At 35.9% G+C, this 24351-nt stretch overlaps 1 protein-coding gene across 1 annotated transcript; it reads right to left on the bottom strand.

The window, feature by feature from the left end:
- Nucleotides 1-1228: 1228 nt before the first annotated feature.
- LOC106875079 (uncharacterized) lies at nucleotides 1229-23798 on the bottom strand. The gene is made up of 7 exons (XM_014923048.3): nucleotides 23703-23798; nucleotides 17384-17503; nucleotides 16339-16540; nucleotides 13647-13742; nucleotides 8477-8850; nucleotides 6314-6461; nucleotides 1229-4277 (listed from the first exon to the last, which is right to left on the bottom strand). Exons 2-7 carry the CDS (start codon nucleotides 17461-17463, stop codon nucleotides 2934-2936), a joined length of 2244 nt encoding a protein of 747 aa, XP_014778534.2. The 5' UTR covers nucleotides 17464-17503; nucleotides 23703-23798; the 3' UTR covers nucleotides 1229-2933.
- Nucleotides 23799-24351: the final 553 nt, after the last annotated feature.

Below are 24351 nucleotides of genomic sequence, written 5' to 3'. Positions count from 1 at the left end.
CCACTCAGAGAGTGTAGTAGGTGTTTTTACGTGTCACCTGCACGAAGGCCAGTCAGGCGATACTGGCAACGGCCACACTCGAAATGGTGTCTTTTATGTGCCACCCGCACAAGCCAGTCCAGAGGCACTGGCAACGATCTCGCTCGAAAATCCTACGGAAGCCAGTCAGGCGGTACTGGCAACGGCCACACTCAAAATGGTGCATCTTATGTGCCACCCGCACAAGAGCCAGTCCAGGGGCACTGGCAACGATCTTACTTGGCTTGCAGGGTCTTCTCACGCACAGCACATTTCCCAAGTTCTCGGTCAGTAGTCATCGCCTCGGTGAGGCCCAATGTACGAAGGTCTTGCCTCACCACCTCAGCCCAGGTCTTCCTGGGCCTACCTCTTCCACGGGTTCCCTTAACTGTTAGGGTGTGGCACTTTTTCACGCAGCTATCCTCATCCATTCTCACCACATGTCCATACCAGCGCAATCGTCTCTCTTGCACACCACAACTGATGCTTCTAATGTTCAGCTTTTCTCTCAAGATACACTCTGACGGGTATTCACATTGACATTACACATCCAACGGAGCATACTGGCTTCATTCCTTGCGAGCTTACGTATGTCCTCAGCAGTTACAGCCCATGTGTATATACATATATATGTAAGTATGTACATGTATGTATGTATATATGCATATATATATATTATTATTATATATATACACACACACATATATATGGCAAATGAACGATGGAAGATGGAATATACAAGAATTTATTATTAATCACGTCAATTGTTTCAACACTTCTAGTATCGATCCTTCTTGCTCTCTCTCACTCACTCACTCATTCACTCTCTCTCTCTCTCTCTCTCTAAATATATATATATATATATATTATACAATGTATGTATATAACCTCATATATACACATGCATATTTATATACATCTATGCATGTGCATACATATATACGTGTATGCATGTGTGTCTGTCTGTCTGTGCCTGTGTGTATGCATGTGTGTCTGTCTGTCTGTGCCTGTGTGTATGCCTGTGTGTATGCCTGTGTATGTGTGTTAATGTGCATGCACGCATGTTTGTTTACATTTCTTAGTTCGAAGAAATTGGTGTTGTTGAACAATGTCCTGAATATATAAATGTTATGTAAACAATAATATTTTGAAAACAAAAGAATTTAAAACTCAATAGTCAGGATAATTACAAAGTTGAAAGAGAATAGAAAAAAGGGCAAAGGACTTTATTTTCAATGTATAAGAAATTCGATTAACTTAAATTGCAAAATATTTGTCAGCCAATTTGGAAGTACCTAAAACTATGGTTCTTGCAATGCTTAATCCACATACCATAATAAATTAGCACAGAATCAAATTGTCTTATTAAGTTAAAAATCATGAATGTTTAAAAAGTTGTTCAGGTTGATAACATGTGTGACAGAAAAATGTCCCATTGTTTCTATCAATTCAAACCAGACTCATGGTTTCTCCACATTTTTTTCTTATGCAGCTACTGACCAACAGAAGTTCAAACTGAAACATCACCACATTAGTCTCACCAGTTTGATTTGGGTCTGAAATGATTATGGCCACTACTTCTTTCTTGATTAACCTAAAAGCAAAGAGTGGGTTGTTGGCAGAGGAAAAGATTGTTCCTTATGAGGATAGAATACATGATTGTATGTTTCCACAGGCAGAGATAGATCATCATAAACATGGAAAAATGGAAAAGATTAGTGAGGATAAGAGCAAACCTAGTAGTACATTGTCTGAGGATAGTGAAAGGATTTGTTGCCTAAGCCTAAAATGCTATGTAACATACACATCATCGTCATCGTTTAATGTCTACCTTCCATGCATACTGATCTACTTCAATTACATTTCCATATACTTATGTCATCTGCTCAAAAGACAACTGACAAATGGTCTTGTTCTCAGTTAGGAAAATGGCAAAATACATTATTTCAACCAAGAAACCCTGGGTAGCTGTATTTAACAAGATTTCTGGTCTTTTATTATAACATTATCTTCACTCTCTTAGCTGATTGAGTGCTTTTCTACTTGTTGAAGCCTAAACAAATAATACTGTACATATTAAGCCCCTACAAATCCCAATACAGTCACCAACTTCATTCTATGCATAACTATTGTAAATACCACAGTATTTTTAATAATTCAATGCCAAATCCAGTAATAATAATTGTAAATAAACTTGTTTCACAACTTTGTGGTCTGGAGTTCCATCTCACCGCATGATGCCTTAAGTGTCTTCCGTCATAACTTCATATTAACCAAAATATTGCAAGTGAAATTTGGTATGTGGAAACTGTGCAAAAACCCATCAACAGGATCATTCTTGTTTTGCAATTGTAGACTTAATCTGTCACTCAGTTTAACTGCACCACAAAGCCCAGAGATGCTTTTAGTAGAGTCCACTCAGATGCAATTTTTCAAGCCAAATCCCTAGTCTGAGAATAACTTATTCCTATCAGTCTCAAAGGCCCTGAAAGTCATTGGTACAATCCTTCCTCTTCCAACTAAATCATAAAATTTTTTTTATAAAAAGAAGACATGTTCTAAACACTATTCTTTACAGCCACATAACCAAACACTGCACTGTATAGAAACTGATGTTCAATATATCAATGATACAAGTCCTGCCAGCTACTCCTAACAGCTGATCAGCCACTTCTCCATACCATAGATTTATTTGAGCAGAGGTAACTGATATTACTTAGTATCACATTCTAACTGTCACACTGCACATTATTAACATACTCTGACTGTCACATTGCATGTCACACAACCAGCCACTGTGTATGGTGTGGTCCAGACGAGATTGAAGTATGTCCAGTTGAAAGGGTATGTAAGCTGCTGTCAAGTATTTCATAGGTTACCTCAACAGGTAGTTGCTTACAAGCAACTGGCTGGAGTTAGTGAATAACAGCACCTGGATCAACATTAGTTTCGAGATCAATATCATTTGTAATCATATTGGTAACAGTAGCAGGATGACATACATTTACCTGTAGGTTGGTGATGTTAGTACCTGAATTAGTGATGCTGGTGCTAGGATTGATGATATTTGTATCAGGATCAGAGACACCAACGTCTTGATGAGTAATACTTGATTCTGATCCAGTAACATTTTCACTTGGATCAGTTGGATTATCAACTGGATTGATGACATCAACAACTGGAACAGTGAGATTGGTCACAATGGAATCTTGATTGACATCATTGTCATTAGAAGTAGTAACAGTAACATGTGGAGCAGTGACATTAATACATGAATTAGCAACTGAGAAATTTAGGTTTTTGATTGAGTCACATGGATCAATAACACCTGGATGAGTAATTGAGGTGCCAAGATCAGTAACATCTGCATGAGTGACAGCAATACCTAAGTCTGTAACTGGGACACAGAGATCAGTGATTGGGAGGTTGAGGTTATTAATAACAACACCTAGATCAGTAACAGTGACACCAGAGTTCGTAATAGTGACACTTGATGCTTCACTGACTGGCACATCCAAACCAGAGATAACAACACCAAGATTATTCACAGCAGCAGTTGAATCAATAACACCTGTTACAGCATTTGAATCCCTGACAGGAACACTTGTATTAATATTAGAAACATCTGGATCAGAGGTGGTGCAATTCATGTCATCAGTTTGAGTATCTGGGTTAGAGATAACAATTGGATTAGTATCAGAATTCTCTGCACTCACATCCATCATTGTAACACCAGGCTGAGTGACAGTAGTAAGAGATGGTAGATAGCTAGATGGTGAATGATTCTCTTCAAATTGGTCAGAGACAGGAACAGGATTCTCAGGAGACAGCATCCAGGAAGAGGAAGTTGAGAGAGGTTCAGTAGTTGAAAGTTTTACACCAAGTGTTGACTGAACACTTGGTGATGAAGATTTGGTATCACTGCAGCAAGTCCAAGATAGTGTCTCATTGACAGTATCAACAGCAACATTTGACTCACAAGTGGTTGGTACCCTTGGTGACTTAAGTTTGGACAAATGAGTGTCACAGAGTAACTTTAGTTCTTCCATCTCCAAACAGACAGCAACTGTTCGCAACTGAGTCAAGATCTGTGGGTCAACATCTAGAATACCATTATACATGTAATCAGCAAAAGCATCCAGAGCAAGCTGGCTGATCCTTTTAGGGAAATTGACCCGCAGGAATTGACTTGAAGATATATCAGCACTTGGCATGGAAAGCAGTTTAGGACACATTGCCAACAAGACTACCTTGTGAACCTAGGAAAACAAAAAATGAAGAAAAGTAAATATGCATACACACATGTTCTTTAGTTTGTTTTAGCCATTGTGGCCAAGGCTCTAAAATGTATATGAAAGAGAGAGAAAGGGGGGGTGCATATTGCATGCATGACACAGTTAGAAACAAGCCCCAAATAATCATTTGCTATTTAATCAAGGAAAAAAAACATAAAAGAAGCCTGTTGAGAACTGGAAACTACATAACAAAATTTCAAGGATTCCAACATCTGTAGATAATACTCTTGTGCTATTTGATGAAGGTTTTGCTTTTCTAACATGTAAGCAAGTTGATACTCCCTTGTTGAGTTAACTTTGTGCAACAAGATTCAAAGATGCCAGTATAATAAACCTGTGTACAAACGTTTAATATGCAGTTCCAGATACATTGACTGGGATGGTCATGGCTGAAATGCCTTTAATCATAGATCTCCTTAGTCAGAACAAATTGGGGCTAATTAGCAACAATCTAAACAAAGATTCAAGAAGACTAACAACAATTAGAGTATTCTGAGGTCTGACTTCACTAAATTTTTGTGTTCGCATGAACACCTTCCAGAGCATTTCTTCACCCAGAACTGACCATCCATGATCCATATCACTACAATGGCCTCATTTGCATACAAATGCTATTGGTAGCCAACTACTCTCACTTCCCCTGTACTGCCCCTAACTTTCACACAGGTCAATATCACACAAATAGGTGATCATGCTCCCTAGTTTGTATTCAGCGTTAGATCTTCCAAATTTAATGTTCATTTCTCACTACCATATGCATCACACTTATATATAATTTATATAACCTGCCTTTCACATGAAGAGGGAAATTTTCTTGCCATCAGAACAACTTTCTGAACTTTTTCTATTTTTTTTTTACTCTATTAATTATGTTCTCGCTACAGTAACATCCAGCACTAGTAAGATTACCAGTCAACACAAACTATCACCTACAACTGGTGAACTGTCCAAGCATTTTCATTTAATGAGAGCCTCTACTGTAAAAAGTCCAAATATGTCTTCTGATCTCAGGCAACCTGCTAGCGATCCTAATGACTCTTTCATATACTCACAGTTGATACTGAGTACACTATCAAATCTCCACTTATTCCCTAATTATGTAATAATAGGATTTGTACTCCCTTTTACTGATGAGCACCATGCTGATTTTTAGGCCTTTAAAGCCTTTATAACTATTTTAAGTCCAGAACATTTTTTGCAATTCCTCAAAAGATTTTGCTATAAAAAACAGGTCGTTCTTCATATAAAACATCCCAAAGACAACATTATGTCACCGCTTCAAGATTAATAATGAATAAAGGGACTGCAGCTAGTGAACACTTAAACTTATACTTAAATTCCTTACTTAACTATTACTAACCTGAATATTGGAGATTTGCATAGTTCTTGCAAGACACTCATCTAGAACAGCAGTTCTCAACCGGGATCCATATAAAATTCTTTTGTTAAAATTTCCAAGCAATTAATTGCTTACATTTCTACAATACACCAAACATTTTAATGATTTTTTAAATACAATTCCTAATGATATTTAATTATAAAAATACTATAGGATTTTTTAAACATGGAATGAGGGTCTACCCAAGTAAAATAGGAATCAAAAGAGCCCAAAGACAAAAACCAGTTGAGAATCACTAATCTGGAACAAATTTTCATAGCACTCACCCACTCACCAGACTACAAAGTGTACTGCCTGCTCAAAGGCCTTCTTCAAATTAACAAGTACTAAGCAAGTATATGAAAAACAACATAAAGAAATACAATATGCACACTGCCTTATATCATAGAACACAAGCAGATGCATTGAGGATTAGTATACAATAAATCCCTTGGTGTCTACAAGGCTCTACAAAACATTCACTAATCTTAATGGAGCAACTGCATTTTTGTGAAGCGTACGTGGACTGCACTCTGCAAAACCACATAAATATATCAGAGACCATCATGACTGCAAAAATGCCATTATACTCACAACCCCAATCTTCATATTGCCAACTTACCATTATTGTAGCATTCTCATTACCAATGCCAGCATCACAGAATTTTCCATCTTTCCAAAGCAATGCAAGGTTGTGCAACATACTGCGTGGATGACTTGCAACAATGTACACCTTCTTCAGTCGTTGTGGCTGCTCATTTCTATCATCACTGCAAATATTGGGTGTTCTTTCTTTAATAATATATTTATGGGTGCACAAGGATATAAGTGTGAAAAAGCAGAGTGTGCGCTGAATTACATATGATTTCAATTGCTAGGGTGTGCATGCGCACACGCACACAGCTATTTGGTACATCTCTAATTTCTTTAGAATTAAACAAATAAGAAAAAAAAACTCTTCCTCTAAGTAGGACACTGGTTCATCATAAACTGAGAAGAGATAGAAATAGTGGTAATAAGGTGACTGGGTAGGCCCTTGAGGTATGAAGTAGAAGTGAGTGGGGAGAGGGAAACTAGGACTGTAGGTGAGTGGGGAGAGGGAAACCAGGACTGTAGGTGAGTGGGGAGAGGGAAACCAGGACTGTAGGTGAGTAGAGGTTGCAAGAGAGTATTGGAGAGTAAGAGATGGGGAATGCAGAATAAGTGTTGAGGGATGGATGTAATGAATGGTGGATAAGAAGGGTCCAATCATGTAGGAAGGTAAAGAAGAGCAGAATAGTAATGTTGGTATAGTAAGCAGGAGGAGTAGAAGAAGGATGAGAATGTACCAGCACATTGATGCTGCTGGTACAGAAGCCAAATCCTTTGCTAGTCTTAACTCCTTACTCCAACTTCTTTCATCCCCTACTCACATTCCAAACCAACACACAGACACCCCAAACATTCTCAATATCTTTTTTATCTCTAAGGCAGTGAGCTGGCAGAAACGTTGGCACATCAGGCGAAATGCTTAGCAGTATTTCGTCTGTCTTTACGTTCTGAGCTCAAATTCCGCCTAGGTTGACTTTGCCTTTCATCCTTTCAGGGTCAATAAATTAAGTACCAGTTGCGTACTGGGGTCGATCTAATCGACTGCACCCTCCCACTCGCCAAAAATTTCGGGCCTTTTGCCTAGAGTAGAAAAGAATATCATTTTTACCTAAAAACTTAATTTGAATATGAATCCTTTAAAATGAGGGATCAGAATTACAGAATCAGTCATGGGTGGACTAGTTTGGAAAAAAATTTAAATGGTTAATAACAGAAACTTTAAAAACACATAATGATGATGATTATTATTATAATGGTTAAGTGTGGTGCATAACAGAATTAGAACAGTACCAGACAAAATTTGTTATGATATTAAGCTAACAATTTAATTTCCAATCCAGATAGAGTTGACTTCACCATTCATCCCTCTAGAATCAATAAAAGAAACACCAAAAAAGTCTTGGAGGATAAATTAAGTCAACTACTATCCGACCATAAAATTTGCAGCCTTATACCATTGTTCAAAATAAATTAAAATTATTTCTTGATATTATTATTGTCCTTACTAAACAATTTCTGTTTAAACTACATTTTCTCCTCTCAGAGATAACTTCTCTCCAGATGAGGTCCTCCTCTCCTTTAAAGAATGATCTAACTTCTTTGAAAACAATTTTTCCTTTCACCTTCTATTAAATATAATGATTATTTCTTCATATTGTTTTGAATTAATCATGCATTATCTCACGGCTTTGAGATTTTGAAGATGTAGTTGCTTATTTTTAGAATGACATTGTAGGATAAGTGTGAGAGGCCAGATCTGACTGTTTTAAACATAAAACAGGTAGAATCATCATCTTTTAATGTCTGTTTTGCGTGTTGGCATGGGTTGGACGATTTGACCAGAGACAACAAAACAGAGAGCTGCACAAGGTTCTAGCCTGATTTGGCTTGCTTTCTATGGCTGGATGCCCTTCCTAATGCCAACCACTTTACAGTGTGTAGTGGGTGCTTCTAATGTGACACTGGCATGAGCACTTTATGTGGCACTGGTATGAGTGCTTTTACACAGTACTTTTAGCCAAATATGGACAGTTTAAATGCTAAAGGGTTAAATAATGTACCCTTCTCTAAAATAGAGCTCCTATCAAAAACAAGATTTGTTCTATAGACAACAATCCCTCACACATTTTACACAAGATCATATTAAGTAAAAATGATTTCCATCACAATAAATGAAAAACATAATACAACAAACCTATTCTGAAGTTTACCGGACACTTTTTCATGTTGACTGGAAGAATCTTCTCTAATCGTTGGTGAAATCTGAGATGTTGCACAAATCTGCTTCTGTTTCTTACAAGACTTCACTTCTTGTAACAAGTTTGAAGACATAGACAAATTTGGGGACACTGCTACAGGAAGTGATGAATTTTGTATTGTTGATACATTGTTGCTTTCACATCCCATAGCTGACTTTTTGGCATTTAGATCTTTACAAACAATATTATTTACAGATGTATTATCCTTTGAAGCCAATGTAAGCTTATTGTTTGCAGCTGCTTCAGACAGGTTAGCAGTAAGTGTACTGTCTGGTATATCAAGTACTTTCTGACTAGATCCAATGGTTGTCTGAAAACAATACAGAAAGACAACAAGGTAATGGCGTTAGTAGGAGAGGTTAGAAAGGTAAAGGTGGAGGATGAAATATTGTAACTGAATAAATCAGGGGATGTTAAGTTAAGAGCAGTTAAAAGTACTTAGGAACAAGACAAGTGATGGTGAAAAAATGGAAAAATTGAAAAACACGAAAAAGAGTGAACAGCTGAGAATTTTACTCAGCATATTATGAAACTTTAGTTTTAAAAGTTTATAAATCAAAGACATTCTAAAGCGTGTATGTGTGTGCGTACGCGCGCGTGTATGTGTGTGTGCATATGTGTGTGTGTATCTACATCAGTGTGCATATGTACACACCCAATTGCAAGCATGTGTGTACCTTTTCATACACACATTACAAGCTTATCAAAACAGGTGTATGTATATGTATGTATGTATGTAGGCATGTGTGGTTGTATAATTGTGTTTGTATTGTTTATAACATAAATGTATATCCACTTGTATTTACATATACATATATGTGTGTGTGTGTGCGTATATATCTTTATGTCTTTTATCCTTTACTTGTTTGAATCATTTGACTGTGACCATGCTTGGGCACTGCCTGGAAGGGTTTCAGTTGAACAATTCTACCCCAGGACTTTTTTTCCCCAAGCCTAATACTTATTCTGTAAGTCTCTTTCACCATTCCACTAAGTTACAGGTAAACACACCAACACCAGTTGTCAAGCAGTGGTGAGGGACAAACACAGACACAAAGGCACACACACACATAGATATATGTATATATGTATGTATATATAGATTCAGGTGAATATGGTACTTAAGTTTAGGCACCAGAATTTAGTATGGTATTATCCATACAGTTTCAAAATAAGGTGATTAAAATCAAAATAAGCAACAAGGATATCCAGAGGTAATGCAGTACAACCGTCTCATGTGACTCCATTTAATTGAACGATGTAAACATTACATCAAATATAAAATGTAGAGCAATCTTCAGCTGCACAAAGACATAGAAATTTAGAAATATAATGAATTTAAATTTGAACAGAAGGATATATTTTTATAATTAAATCTAAACTCTCCAAGTAGAAAGGAGGAATACAAAAAAACATTTTGGGTTAGCCAGACCATACAGGCTATATATATATATATATATATATATAAGCAATGTTAATTCTCTAAATGAGGTATTAACAGTAACTGCACGATAAAGTGAAGTATATTGCCACTTATATGTGGCTGACCCCTAGGGGTGGATGTTACTGTTGCTTTTAGCCCCAGGAGGACATCTCCTCCACTTTTTCGATATCAGTGAAGAATTTCACTGGAAAAAGATACATAAGGTTGCCAAGAATTTATCTCTCTCATCGCAGATCGGTGGCTATTGGACGCTGACGAAGGGAAATAACCCTGAAACCCGGGTCCGTTCGTGCTACAGATCACGATGAGAGGGATAACTTCCCTTGGCAAAACAAACAGGACACAGAAGGGTGTCGATAAACCAGCTGGAGGAGATGTCCTCCTGGGGCTAAAAGCAACAGTAACATCCACCCCTAGGGGTCAGCCACATATAAGTGGCAATATACTTCACTTTATATATATATAGAAGACCCGGCAAGCCAAGTAAGATCGTTGCCAGTGCCCCTGGACTGGTTCTTGTGCGGGTGGCACATGAGATGCACCATTTTGAGCGTGGCCGTTGCCAGTACCGCCTGACTGGCTCCTGTAGGATTTTCGAGCGAGATCGTTGCCAGTGCCCCTGGACTGGCTTGTGCGGGTGGCACATAAAAGACACCATTTCGAGCGTGGCCGTTTTCGTGCGGGTGACACGTAAAAGCACCCACTACACTCTCTGAGTGGTTGGCGTTAGGAAGGGCATCCAGCTGTAGAAACTCTGCCAAATCAGACTGGAGCCTGGTGTTGCCATCCGGTTTCACCAGTCCTCAGTCAAATCGTCCAACCCATGCTAGCATGGAAAGCGGACGTTAAACGATGATGATGATGATATATATATATATATATACACACACACACACACATATACAACAGGTTTCTTTCAGTTTCCGACTGCCAAATCCACTCACAAGGCTTTAGTCAGCCCAAGGGTATAGTAAAAGACACTTGTCTGAAGTGCCACACAGTGGGACTGAACCCGGAACCATGTGGTTTGGAAGCAAGTTTCTCACCACATAGCCACATAAAGGAATATGGATTTTGAATCTGGGCAGGTACATTACAAGTATTCTGATATTATCCAGGTTCCGGTAAACTGCATTGAAATTGTTTAAGGTAAACAATTACACAGTACTTCACTCAAAAGGTAAATCCTAAGTTTGTGTCCTTGGATTTTATACCTAGATGTCCTAAGATGTAGTTTTTAATTGCATCCTGTAAGTTCATCCAGGGTATATATATCCTGCAAAATTTTTCACTGCATTAGATAAACACTTTCAACCATCTAATAAGTATGGCCAGATTTTTAAATGATGCATGACTTGCCTTTGCCACAAGTAGTAACCTAACCCAAAATATTGCAGTGCACGATATTAGGGAGGGGGCAAAGAATTCAATAATAAAAACCAAGTAAAAATGGATAATGAAATTAATATCGATTTCGGATTTTGGCACAAGGCCAGCAAGTCCAGGGGAATGGGTAAGTCAATTACATTAACTCCAGTGCTCAACTGCTACTTATTTTATTGACCCCGAAAGGATGAAAGACAAAGTCAACCTTGGCCGAATTTGAACTCAGAACATAAAGACAGACAAACCGCTGCTAAGCATTTTGCCTGGTGTGTTAACGATTCTGCCAGCTCACCGCCTTAATAATGAAATTAATATTAATAGTAATTATATGACAGGTGGTAATAGCAACTATGCACATATATTGAATCTAGGGAGATTATAAACAACCAATGTGTATGAAAACAATGAGGCTATAATAGAGGGTGTAAGGGAGATAACTGAACCCAGACCAGACTGATTTAAAGTAACTGTAACAGCTATTTAGAGTAGTAATACACAAAATTTAGTGTATAGCAAAACTAATAATACCACTGGGATAACAAGTAGACGAGATACCTAATTCTTCTGCCAGTAGCAAGCATAGGGTTAATATCATCAAACATTTTGATAGTTGTAAGAACAAAATATATCCACTTAATGGACAATGCCTTAGACAAAACAGTTTACAGATGTAGTTATGACAGATAGAATTTCAATTTATTACACAGGACCATACTCTACTGCTTTAAGCAGCGATTGCATAACCACCTTTCTTCTTTTAAGGATAGAGATAAAGTGTATAGTACAAGACTGAGTGGATTCATTTGGTCATTAAAGGATAAAGACAATTAATTTGATACTAAATGGGGAATAATCAGTAGAGCTTCATCATATACCATTGGGAACACAAAACGTAATTCATGCTTGGAAGAAATCTTCCATATCTTTACCTCTAGGTACAAGTTATTGAACCATAGACACTAATTAACCCAAAAATGCCTGCATTCTTCCAAGAAAATGTTTAGATATTTCCCAAATAAGCATTTTCAATAAGATATTACTTATGTAAAAATACATGGAAGAATTACATCATCATCATTTAACATCTGCTTTCCATACTAGCATGGGTTGGACAATTTGACTAAGGACTGGCGAACCAGATGGCTGCACCAGGCTCCAATCTGATCTGGCAGAGTTTCTACGGCTGGATGTCCTTCCTAACGCCAACCACTCCAAGAGTGTAGTGGGTGCTTTTACGTGCCACCAGCATGAGGGCCAGTCAAGTAGTACTGGCAACGGCCACGCTCAAATAGTGATTTTTACATGTCACCTGCACAGGAGCCAGTCTAGTGGCACTGGCAACGATCTTGCTCACATGTTTTTTCACGTGCCAGTAAGGCAACGCTGGTAACAATCAGGCTCAAATGGTGTTTTTTACATGCTACTGGCACAAAGGCCAGACAGCTGCTCTGGCAATAATCATGTTTGGATGGTGCTGTTAGCGCTCCACTGGCACGGGTGCCAGTCATCGAATTTGGTTCGATTTCGATTTCACTTGCCTCAACAGGTCTTCGCAAACATTACCTAGTCAAAAATTGTAGATTTAGCAGAGTAAACTTCACCAATCTAACAATAAACTTCACTCCTATTTTTTACTTTTTTTATCTTCAATTTAGTTCGTCCTAACTCTTGACTTCTCTTAATCTTTAAAGTTCTTTTTAGCTTTATCTTATGTGGTCTATATGAGGAAAAAATTTTGACCTAGCTAGGGCTTCTCCAACTACTAAGTCTACTTTCATGCTATCCCTTTAAATCCTTAAGGGATGCTCTTCCTAATGTCAACCACTTTACAGAGTGTACTGGGTGTTTTATGCAGCACTGGCATAGGTGCTTATACACATTACTGGTACGAGTGCTTTTCTGTTGGACCAGCACAGGTGTTTTTTACATGGCACCAGCACCCATGAGCCTGCAAGATTAGGATCGCTCAGTTGAAGAGGAATATAGGGACATGCCTGTAGGCAAATATAATCATGATTTCACTTAGCTTAATGTGTCTTCTCAAGCACAAGTGCTTCAACTCATATCACTGATAAAATATACTATCTAATGATAGCTATTTAGTTAGGCAGACTGAGTTGTTGAGGATTAAGTGCAATACAAGTGACACAATGCATTTCACCTACTTTCATATCTTTCATTTCCTGCTCTAAAACATTATCTTTTATCAAGTGTCAACTACACAAATTTATTGATATAACTCCATTGTTCTGGTTGAAAGTTCAAAATTAACATACCAAAGTTTTGCATTTTGGAACAGAAGTCATGGATTTTGTTGCATTCTTCAACTGCTGTTTTTCCCGGCGGCGTTGACCACTAACACTCACCTTTTTCTGCAAAAAATAAATGACAACATAAGAATAATTAGCAATGTTTTGGATTGACTTATGAGGAAGTTGCTGTGTGATCTGAACAAAGTGTTGACCATGTATTATGAGATTAAGTAGTCATTGATCTGCAAAATTAGAATGGTTTAGCTGGCTTCTTTTATGAAGGCTCAACATGTTTCAAACAATTGTCTTAACTATAATCCAGCTTTACATCATGTTCCTTGTTAAGCAGCTAAAGTTTTTTTGTTTCTTTGTTTGTTTGTTTTTTTTTGTTGGGTTTTTGTTGTTGTTGTTTTTGTTTTTTTTTCATGGTTTAGTCAGAAGAGAAAAGTGAATATCCTTGATCTATGTAGGACCTCTGGCATTGGTAGAAGAAAAAGAAAAAGAAACTATAGCTCATCTGTTGTTGCAGTAGATATCATATTATTTATCTTCAAGCTAAGGACTTAGCTCAAAAGCTTGCAACAGTGAGTTTCACTAAAGGTATCCAAGAATCAGCTGGGATGTTACACTGGAAAATGCATCACTTAGAATTTATATCCAAACGAGCAGAGAGAAGATGGCAGCAATAATTCATTTAAGGTTGTATTTCAATGTAGGTTCTGCTTATTTTATTGAAAACTAACAGAAATAAAAATACTTTAAGACATGTGGTAATGGTGGTGGTGGTGGTGGTGGTGGTAATAGAACAATGCACTGTTGTTCATAACAGTGCTATATGTTTATTGGAACTGTGTTGGTTAGAACAAACTTGAGGCCCATAGTAAAACAGCAATACAACTTAAACCCAAACACAAATAGCCTAAATATTTTCATGCAACTAAAGATCTTTACCATTAACAATCAAGTAATGTATCAAACCAATGAAGAAACTTCTACATGGTCACTCAACTTGCAAGAATTTCCCTTACATCACACCCTACCATCCTCTTAAAAAGAAAGAATGCACTAAATAATGCAGTCTTAGACCTATTCTACAAAAGCAACAAGATGCCTTTGACTGACCAGGACAAATACAACACTGGTGTATATAATTCCCAAGATTTTTTTACTCTTGTATATTTATGCTATTAAAAGTGACATTTAATAATATTTAATGTTCTTTGGTGTTAATGGTAATAGTGGAGACTACAGATTTGGTAGGTGTTACATATAGTCTGTTTGTTCAAGGCCAGATTTCAATGTGATCTATACTGTATTGGAATAGTTGTACTGCTTGATATGGAGAATAGTAGAATAAGATAACTGTGGTGTTTTCTGCATATGAATCTATGTGCATTTTATAACAGTATGTTAAAACACATTGTGCCTGAAAAAAAAGAGATTAATTAGTTAGAAAACCATGAGTTCCTGTAGTACAAAGGACAAAAATTCTCTTACCTTAAACTCTGGGAACAACTTCAAATGAACTCTTCAATTGCTAATTTGAACTTGCAATGCAACTCAAAGATCCTCACTATCCCAACCACCAGCCAGAAGCTAGAATATGCAGAGACTCCAGCTGCATGTTAATTCCATCTAAGCCCCTCAGCCCAAAAGAGATGCCCTTGTCATTTGCCTCCATTCTCACAAGGCTTCCACACAAATATTGGCGGCTTCCCAGCCTGTATGACATAATACATACTTGTTCAGCTCCCAAAAATCCAGACTATATTTTTCATTGACACAACCACTGCCATCATTGGCAACACATTGCTCTTTACCTCCTCTTTCCAACACATCAAGATACCTTCTACAATCCATCTGTTCCTCTTCTCTCTCAAACTTTCTCTGGCCTTTCTTTTCAATATATGCTTATAGCTGACCTTATTTCTCAATGCCAGGGATCCTCCCTTCCAAAACCATTTTGGTGTCCATCACTTGCCATCAAACTCAATCTGGAAATCATAACTTCGATTCTCTCAATGGCATTCCTTTCTTTAGAGTTCACTCCATCGATCCCACAGCTATAATTTCCCACTGCATGCTCAGGTGAACTCAGCAATTGAAAGTTAAGTATTTTGGTCATGGACACAATGCAAACCTTCTAGCATGTTGGCTGAACTATCCAATACCTCACTGATTCAGTTAACTGTTCTCTCTATGAAATATGTATCATAGTAATTATTTATAAGTAAGGTAACCAAAATGAATAAATAATCTATCTTGCCACTCACTCATCTGATTGACATGAAATGACTCACACACATGATTCAACCTCTGACCTACAGGTGAACTGTCTCCTCTCTGCCTTTTCTATCACTACTGTAATGGCCTCTGTTCTTCAAACTTGACTAGCTTTGTACCTCCATCAGATACTCCCAACCCAATCATCTTTCCACTTCATCAACCTTGTGTCCTACTCCCATCCTAAGCCCTGCACAAACCACTATGCTTAGCCTTCTTCCTCAGAATACCATTCTTCTGGAATATCCACCCTGCTTATGTCTTTCCTTCAGGTGTCAACTTGCAACACTTCAAACAGCATATTATTGGCATCAATCTCACTAGTATTGGAAAGCCTATTAAGGCCATCGAAAAAAGGAAAAAAGCACGACATAATCACTGTAGTTGATTATATTCTGGTACAAATAGTAAAAATATACAAACACTTCCTTACTTTCATATGTTGTGGAAAATCAAAGATCGATGGAACAGCACCATCTCTAAGACGTGTCGTTTGTCCAGTACGGTCAAAACATTCTTCTGTAAAATGCTCACTACACAGATAGGTTTTATGCTCTGGTACCCAAATTTTACCATTCACTTGGTACTTGAGGGCATATGCCCACTCTTTTCTTCGTTTCAAATCCTTAGGAAAACTATAAACAGAGAAAGTAGTTGTAAAATGTTAGAAAAACTGAAGAAAAGGAAGGCAAATGAACAAGAGCCTCTTATATGAATCAAAGAAAAGAAACATATGAAGGGAGATAACTTGTACTAGGAGGGAATAGGAACAAACCACAAAGTAAACAAGTGAAACTAGACAGTCAAGTTAAAATAAAAAGCAACTAAGTAGTAAGAGAGACAAAAGGATTAAATATAAACCTTCAAACAACTGAAAATAGTTGAAAGATATTATTAATGTTTGGAGATCAAAACATTTTCAATAATTAAATCTATACTACAATCAGTCAGATCATCAATCATCATTGGATGCCTTATTACTGGATGTGTACTTTATACAAATTGATCTCAACTAGAATCTTCTATTTCATAATTAATAGTAAAAACGTTCTTAACCAGTAGTTCACAGATGTTTGTACACTAGTTATGAAATAAAGAATATCCACTTCAGTTTAGAAATAAAAATTACTAGTTCAAATTCAATTTGATATTATTTTCTAATCCAGAGGTATGAAACTTGATCATGAGTGAAGATCATTATCAGGTATCTTGTTTTTTTTTTGGGGGGGGGGGGAGTGTAGGGGTAACTATTAAAAATAATTTTTCATATAGTCTAAAAATTTAATCTTAACAATTCATCTCATACATTTAGACATTGAGTGGTAAGTGTTAATTAAAACTGCCCAAGTATAAAAAAACAATTCCTGCAGAAGTTAAAAATTGGGAAATCAGGCAACCAATACTACAATAGAATAATTTTAAATTAGCATAAACTGTATGAAAACAAAATAAATATTCCAAACTTTAGGCATACTGACCAGTGAAATGTGATACCTTGCTCACGTGCTTTTCTGTCACTTCGATGTGTACATTTATATGCTGCACAGGATGTTGGCATAACTTTACCTTACTCTCCCAGCTGCTAGAGCTAGACTCATCTGCAAATAATAATAATGCTGGTAACAATGATTTCTTACAGTGTCACAATATTCAAATTAGTAGAGAAGGAAGTCTAGTGAACTAAATCTACAAATAGTAAATGACTGGCTAGATAAAAGACCAAAACCCAAATTGCTCTAAATCTTGAACTGATCAAGTAACACTATTTAGACAAATACACAAGAATAAGTGGCATGTAAACAATACAATTCAGACAAACTATATATGAAGTGTAAACAACTAAGGGAACTTAATGTCTTTGTCAACATGAGTTGACCAATTTGTCAACAACCTTTTATTCATGAAACACCAAAATCAGATTGGGTTTTTTCTTGCAGGACTAACAAGAACAGCTCAATCAATGTTGAAGAAGTTGACAAATTTAAATTTGCCAAGTGATAAGACCACAGAGGCCAAGAAAATGCTGAATATTAGTTACTTGATGGTTTAGTCAGAAGAAATAAATCTGACATTTGCAAGACATCATGGACTGGTGAAATCGATACAGTTTATGTTGAGCTTGAACATTTGTAAGTTGACAATTGAAGGGAAAATGTAGGCAGGAAGAGAGTTTTCATACTGTGAAGATATGGTAGAAAGTGAGGATAATGTATTTGTAGGTTAAAGGGTAAATTGTTAGTAACAATCAAAACCTGTGCTTGCTACAGTGGATTACTTGGCTCTATGAAACCTTCACTTTAAAGATTAGAAATTTTGAAGCAAAAATTCTTTATCTTCCACCATGACAGTAAAGTTTGGCTATAACAGAGTGAGATTTTAAAAAAGAATTCAGCAGATTCTCCTGCTCTGAGTAGTTGAGTAAGACCACAAATTAAAAAAGTTCTGATCCATAACAAATAATTTTAATTTCTTCATTTAATCTCAAAAAAGTACACCAAGAATAACATCAGTACAATATTGCAGAAAAACATGTTTTACAGATATTTTAGTGATAAAAAATCTGTTTGTGTTGTTAGTTCAGAAGTAGCCAGGGAAACATTTCCAATTTTTGGATTAATTTCCAGGCTGAGTTGATTAGCTAATTTTTGGCTTTAAAAATTCCAGCTACCTTGTATTACTTTTGGCTGTTATTATTGGTGTGAGGTGCTCAATAACAGAGGTGAAGGTAAAGAATGCGTACACCACCTGTTTTTGGGGGGGTTTTTTCAAAAGATTTTTCGGATTTCTGTTTTCCATATAGGAGAATACGATTTTGCTCAAAAATCACATTTTCAAAATTTTAATTCCCTCCACCCCCACCCCCACCCCAATTTCTTAATGTTTAATTTTTTTAAAAACCTTTTTTAAAATCCACATACAAAAATACAGAGATTACGAATCTGAGAATTTTTCTTTTTTTTAACTTCTAATTTTTTTTAAGAAACACTCAATGCCCCTTCCACCCACCCCCTCACCCACTCATCAACTCCCCACTTTCAAAAAAATAAAAACTCAGAATGTTTAACTTTCGATTGATGTTGTGCCCCCAAATTCTAGTTAGACACTGTGCTACACAGGCTAAAAGTATAAAAATAAACAAAATTGAATCTAATAGTAAATGTGACCATCTTTTTCAAAAATTTTGTGTCAATGCTAACAAACAAATATATAAGACTTCTTTTGCATACTGATGTCCGTTGGCTATCCAAAGGCAACTGCTGGGCAAGATTTGTAAACTTATTTAATACAATAGTTGTAGGATCTTTTCAATTTGGTTGCCAGTCCACTGTATGATCTTTTCAGTTTGGTTGCCAGTGGCTCCAAAAAGTTTATTGAAAATTTTAAAATTTGGCATGGATCTTTTCAGTTTGGCTACCAGCAGCTCCAAAAATTAAAGTTTACTGAAAATTTCAAAATTTGGTACAATAATACACTTGCTCAAACTGAATTGCTGGAGCTATTTCATTTTTTCCAGAAAAATGTTTTTAAAAAGTTATAGAGGATTAAAGTTTGATCATTTTCACCCAGTCAGGAAACAGGATTTGGAAGTTGTCATTTTGTGTGTTTGTAAACAACAGGTGTTATGTCTCCGGTAATTTTCTTTCATGTAAATAAATCTTATTTAGCTGTTATTTTTAGCACACCTTACAACCACCTCAATGCTCAATGACAAAAAGAAACAAACATTAAACAATTTTAAAATGTTAAATTACAATTTAAATATGCATACAGAAAAACGTATCTCGTCTCACAACACACTCCTAAAACCCACTGCTCAGGTAGGACCCTTCCTTGGCTGACTGCTGTCAACATGTGCTTCCTCGCAGACTTTTCAAAGACTGTTAGTATGGCAACAGGCAAAAGAGTCCTCATGTTTCAGCTTGTTACTATCAAAACAGACATGAATGTGTTTGTGGCTTACAATTCGCTAAAATTACCAAAATTCTCAAACTTTAATTACTAATAACTTTTTACTTATTGATTTATATATAACGAAAATTACTTTCACATCATTAATTAACCTATAAAAGTGTATCATTACACTGAATATGAAACCAATTCAAACAGAAAATTGACACTGGTTGTATTCTTACAAACAGAAGGACACTCAGACTTAGCCACTGAAATTCAAGCTCAAATGAAGAACATACACTATCTCAGTTGGATTTTCCATAAGCTGAACAAGGTCACTCTTCTGCTGCAGCTAAAATTGATAATGCTGATAGACTGTAAACAGGTGATGAGAGCTTTTGTTGAAAAACTCAATCTTTTTCAAGTTAATTTAAAACTAATACAGTTTCATAATATGCCCGAACTAGAGGAAATAGACTTATGTGAAAATGACATTAGTATTTATTGCGACCATCTGTCTGCCTTGAAAAATGATTTAGAAACCAGATTTACCAATTTATCCAACTTCACTATTCAGCCAAGGATGACTGACCCATTCGATTGTAATCCTCAGAGTGCACACAAAAATATCCAGGAAGAAGTCATCGAGATGGAATGTAATGATGAATTTCAAATTAAGTTAAAAAAAGAAAGTTTGTCTGAATTTTGGCAATCAGACACTGTAAAATCACTATATTCAAATTTGTGGTCACAAATGTCAAAAATAATTTTGTTTCCCAACATCGTATCTTGTCAAAACTGGATTTAGTACTGTCAATCACATTTTGCGGAAGGAAAGAAACAGGTTTGAAATTATTTCACATGGAGATATTCATATCTGTTTGAGTAGCATTAAGCCTGACATTGAATTTTTAGTAGAATATCACCAATCTCAGGGCTCACACTAGTTAGTCCTTTTCTACATTTAAATTTAGAATAAAGTTTCACTTTAATTTGTTTATCTTTTGCATTTACACGTACAAAATTTTTTCAGTGTTGATTAGTCATAATTACATTATATTTAATATTTGTTATCATTTTTTGGTGAGCGATTATCAATTAGCTTGTCAAAAATAGCTTTTCGGGAGTGATGGCCAGGAAAAGGTTGAGAACCACTAGCCTAGGTAATGGAAGCTATCTACTACTTCTCAGGAAACTCCAGGCATTTGAGGAAGTCTATTTCCTGTACATTCTTCATGTTTATTGCACCCACTGCAAACCTTCCATGATACTGCTGCACTTCTTATGTGTCCATAGCTTGCACTGGGTACACCATACAGAGTTTCTACTATTACCTTGCCTAAATATCAAGCAGGGCCATCTCCTTGAAGGGATTTGTGATTTACTTTCTTTCACACCTGAAATCTCTCTAGTTCATATAGCGATTCAGTTATAAGAACAAGGTCATCAGTGTAGATGAGTGCCCAAGGGCAGCCAGTCTTACATAGCTCCGTTATGGCCTAGAGGGCTATGATAAACTAGAGGGGACTGAAAAACAATATGTGGTGAACAATTTGTATACTGTGGTAGCTCTCAGTCATGTTCCCAGTTACAGTATATGCAACTGCTCATACTCTGTGCAGCAGAAGCACATGTACGTCATCATAACCATAAAAACATGCTGCATGACACATCGTAAAATAAAAGGAAATAAATTTTAAGGATAGACCAGTTTCTATATTCTCTAGCTTTATAATTATGCATGCATATATATATATATATATATATATATACACACACACACACATACATACATTCCAAAGGAATTTTTGTCCATTCTTCAGCTAAAACAATCTCCAGTTCTTGTAGTGATGATGGTGGAAGATATCGACTCCTTACTTGTTTTTCTAAAATGCACCATAAATGTTCAATAATATTGAGATCTGGGGACTGTGGTGGCCAGATAAGATGTTCAACTTCACTAGAATGTTCCTCATGCCATTCAGTAACAATTTTAGGTGTGAATTGGTGCATTATCATCCTGGAAGATAGCGTTTCAGTCCGGAAACAATTCCGCAGCCATAGGATGAATTTGATCAGATAAAATGCTTAAATAGTCCTGACTATTAATTCTGCCATGAAGGGAAGCAATTGGGCCGGCGGATTTCCATGATATAGCCCCCCCCCCCCAATCATCACAGATCCTCCTCCATATTTCATGTTGTTTTCATATTTTGTATTCCATGTTGTTTACATTTTGTGATATCCTGTACCCATATATGCATATATACATATATATATATATATATATATATATATATACATTACATACATATATATGTATGTCTGTACATATATGCAATGCATATATATATATTTTATTTATATTATTATATGATTGAACGCCACGCATCCATTTGCAAGTAAGTTTATCATGGGTATGTCTGCATTAACATTATTGTTATTTATATTAATTTATGACAATAACTATCAATAACTATTTTTATAACTATATATTTTTATATTATGTATAAATTTTAATGGGACACTGTATTTGTCCTGTTTGCTTATATTATGTTTTCGATATGAGATATATATAAATTTCTTTGTACATTTTTCCCTGATGATATGCTGGCTTGTAATAATTAACCATATTGATTTACATTAAATTTCACTGATTTTATACTATAAGCGATGAGTTGAAACAATTGTAGGAGTTATCAATGTATCAATAAATTTTTATTAACCTTATCTCCATCTCTCATAGTTTTATAATTATATATATATATATATATAAAATTAAATATATATATATATATATATATAAAATTAAATATATATATACATTCATACATACACACAAACCTGAGTGTGTCTCTGTTGTGACTTGTGCAATCAGGCAAGTCATCCCATACCTCATGGAAAAATTTTTACCAGATTTCATGTGTTTCATACAACTGCAATTACAATTCTTACACCCATTTCTCTTGCAAGGCAGATGTAATAGTAAAACTTACTGGGAAAAGAACAGAATTGGGAAGAGCAGCATGCTAAAACGTAAAATACTGAATTTTGGGACAAAATATTCTTTCATGGAAGGAAACAAACACTTTGCCTTTTTTTTTCTCCATGAGGTAGTGATGGTTATTCCAAAAGTCCACCAATCAGAGATTACAATCATCTCAGAAGATGGACGTAATAGTAAAACTTCACCACTTATATTTTTTTTTTTTTTTTTTTTTTTGTGGAATTCTGGTTTAAGCATTCCATATAACCCCTCATAAATGTTATATTTTGGGGAAATTTTCAGAAAATTTTTGCGAATTTGTCTTACACACAGGAATTCATACGATTATACCAGAAAAAAACATTTTTTGTGTCTAACACATCTCACGACCACTTGATACCTTCCTCGTTTCTTTGTCATTCTAACAATTATTGATGTTTTTCAATATTTTTCTCCCCATAAGCACATTTAATGGAATGATCATGCACCCAAGAGCGGTCCATTGTTGGGATTTAAGCAAAAGATTAGGTCTGTCCGTATTTGAAACTCTGATTTTTCTTTTTAATCGAAAAGAGGGGAACTTTTAGGATTTGTGAGAAAGAGGGTTAAATTTTTTTTTAATAGTATAATCGTATGAAATCCCATGTATAGAACACAAATACGCAAAAAAATTTCTGAGAATTCCAATAAATAAAAAAAGTCATGCGGTGTTATATGGGGTACTTAAACCAGAATTCCACCCAAAAAAACATTGGTAGTCTTACTTATTAGCTTACACGAGACAGTGGATGCCCAATGAGAAACACAACGGTAAACATATGCAAAAATAATCATTTCTTTGCAGCTTAAAAACTTTTTTCTTTAATTACTAAATTTATTGGCTGGGAACTAGAATACTTTAAAAATAAAAATACACTGACTTGATAGATTCTTCTTTTCGATAGTATTTGACTTGCAAAACAACTTGGAAAAACGGAAGATTTACAACCGTAAACAAACATAGCCACACGTTGAACAGAAGAATTACCGGAAGTGTAATACTCTAAATGAACTCCAGTATTGAAGAACTCAGCTAAATTCGTCTGCTTTCGGTTATACTGTTATTAATTATATGTCAATACTTCGGAAGGGAGTGCTTGCTAAATGTAGTAAATTAACCTTGTGTATATGTTTAATTGTTTCTGTTGTAAGACAGCAAAATGAAATTGTACAACTTTCTTACCGTTTTAGACTCTTCCTTCTTCAGCTTTCATGTACTTGACGAAAGTTAATAACAATGATCTTGATAACTACAGGTGACAATTCCAGACACAATTTTGTCTTATTGAAGCTCCTAGGCGAAACAAAATTTTTCCTACTTGCGAGATAAGGGATAAATGAACTAGTATATTCACGTACAATAATGTATAAATGTAGGTGTCAAAAATCGTCCAGAGACGCAATCTTCAGCCACAATGATGATATTTAACACATCGTGTACACTATTGTACATTAATAATAATGATTTCAAATTTTGCCACGAGGGCAGCAACTTTGGGGGAGGGGATGAGTCGTTTACATCAACCCCAG

This window comes from Octopus bimaculoides, chromosome 14 (genome assembly GCF_046866305.1).
Source record: "Octopus bimaculoides isolate indiv1 chromosome 14, ASM4686630v1, whole genome shotgun sequence".
Classification (NCBI taxonomy): Eukaryota; Metazoa; Mollusca; class Cephalopoda; order Octopoda; family Octopodidae; genus Octopus; species Octopus bimaculoides.
This window is presented reverse-complemented; position numbering and strand designations above follow the sequence as displayed.

Coding starts and splice junctions, on each gene's coding strand:
- LOC106875079 (XM_014923048.3), bottom strand. CDS start 17,463: ATGCCAACATCCTGTGCAGCATATAAATGTACACATCGAAGTGACAGA. Junction 8,851..13,646: donor TTCCAAAATGCAAAACTTTG/GTATGTTAATTT, acceptor TATTGTTTTCAG/ACAACCATTGGATCTAGTCA. Junction 6,462..8,476: donor TCCGGTAAACTTCAGAATAG/GTTTGTTGTATT, acceptor CAATATTTGCAG/TGATGATAGAAATGAGCAGC.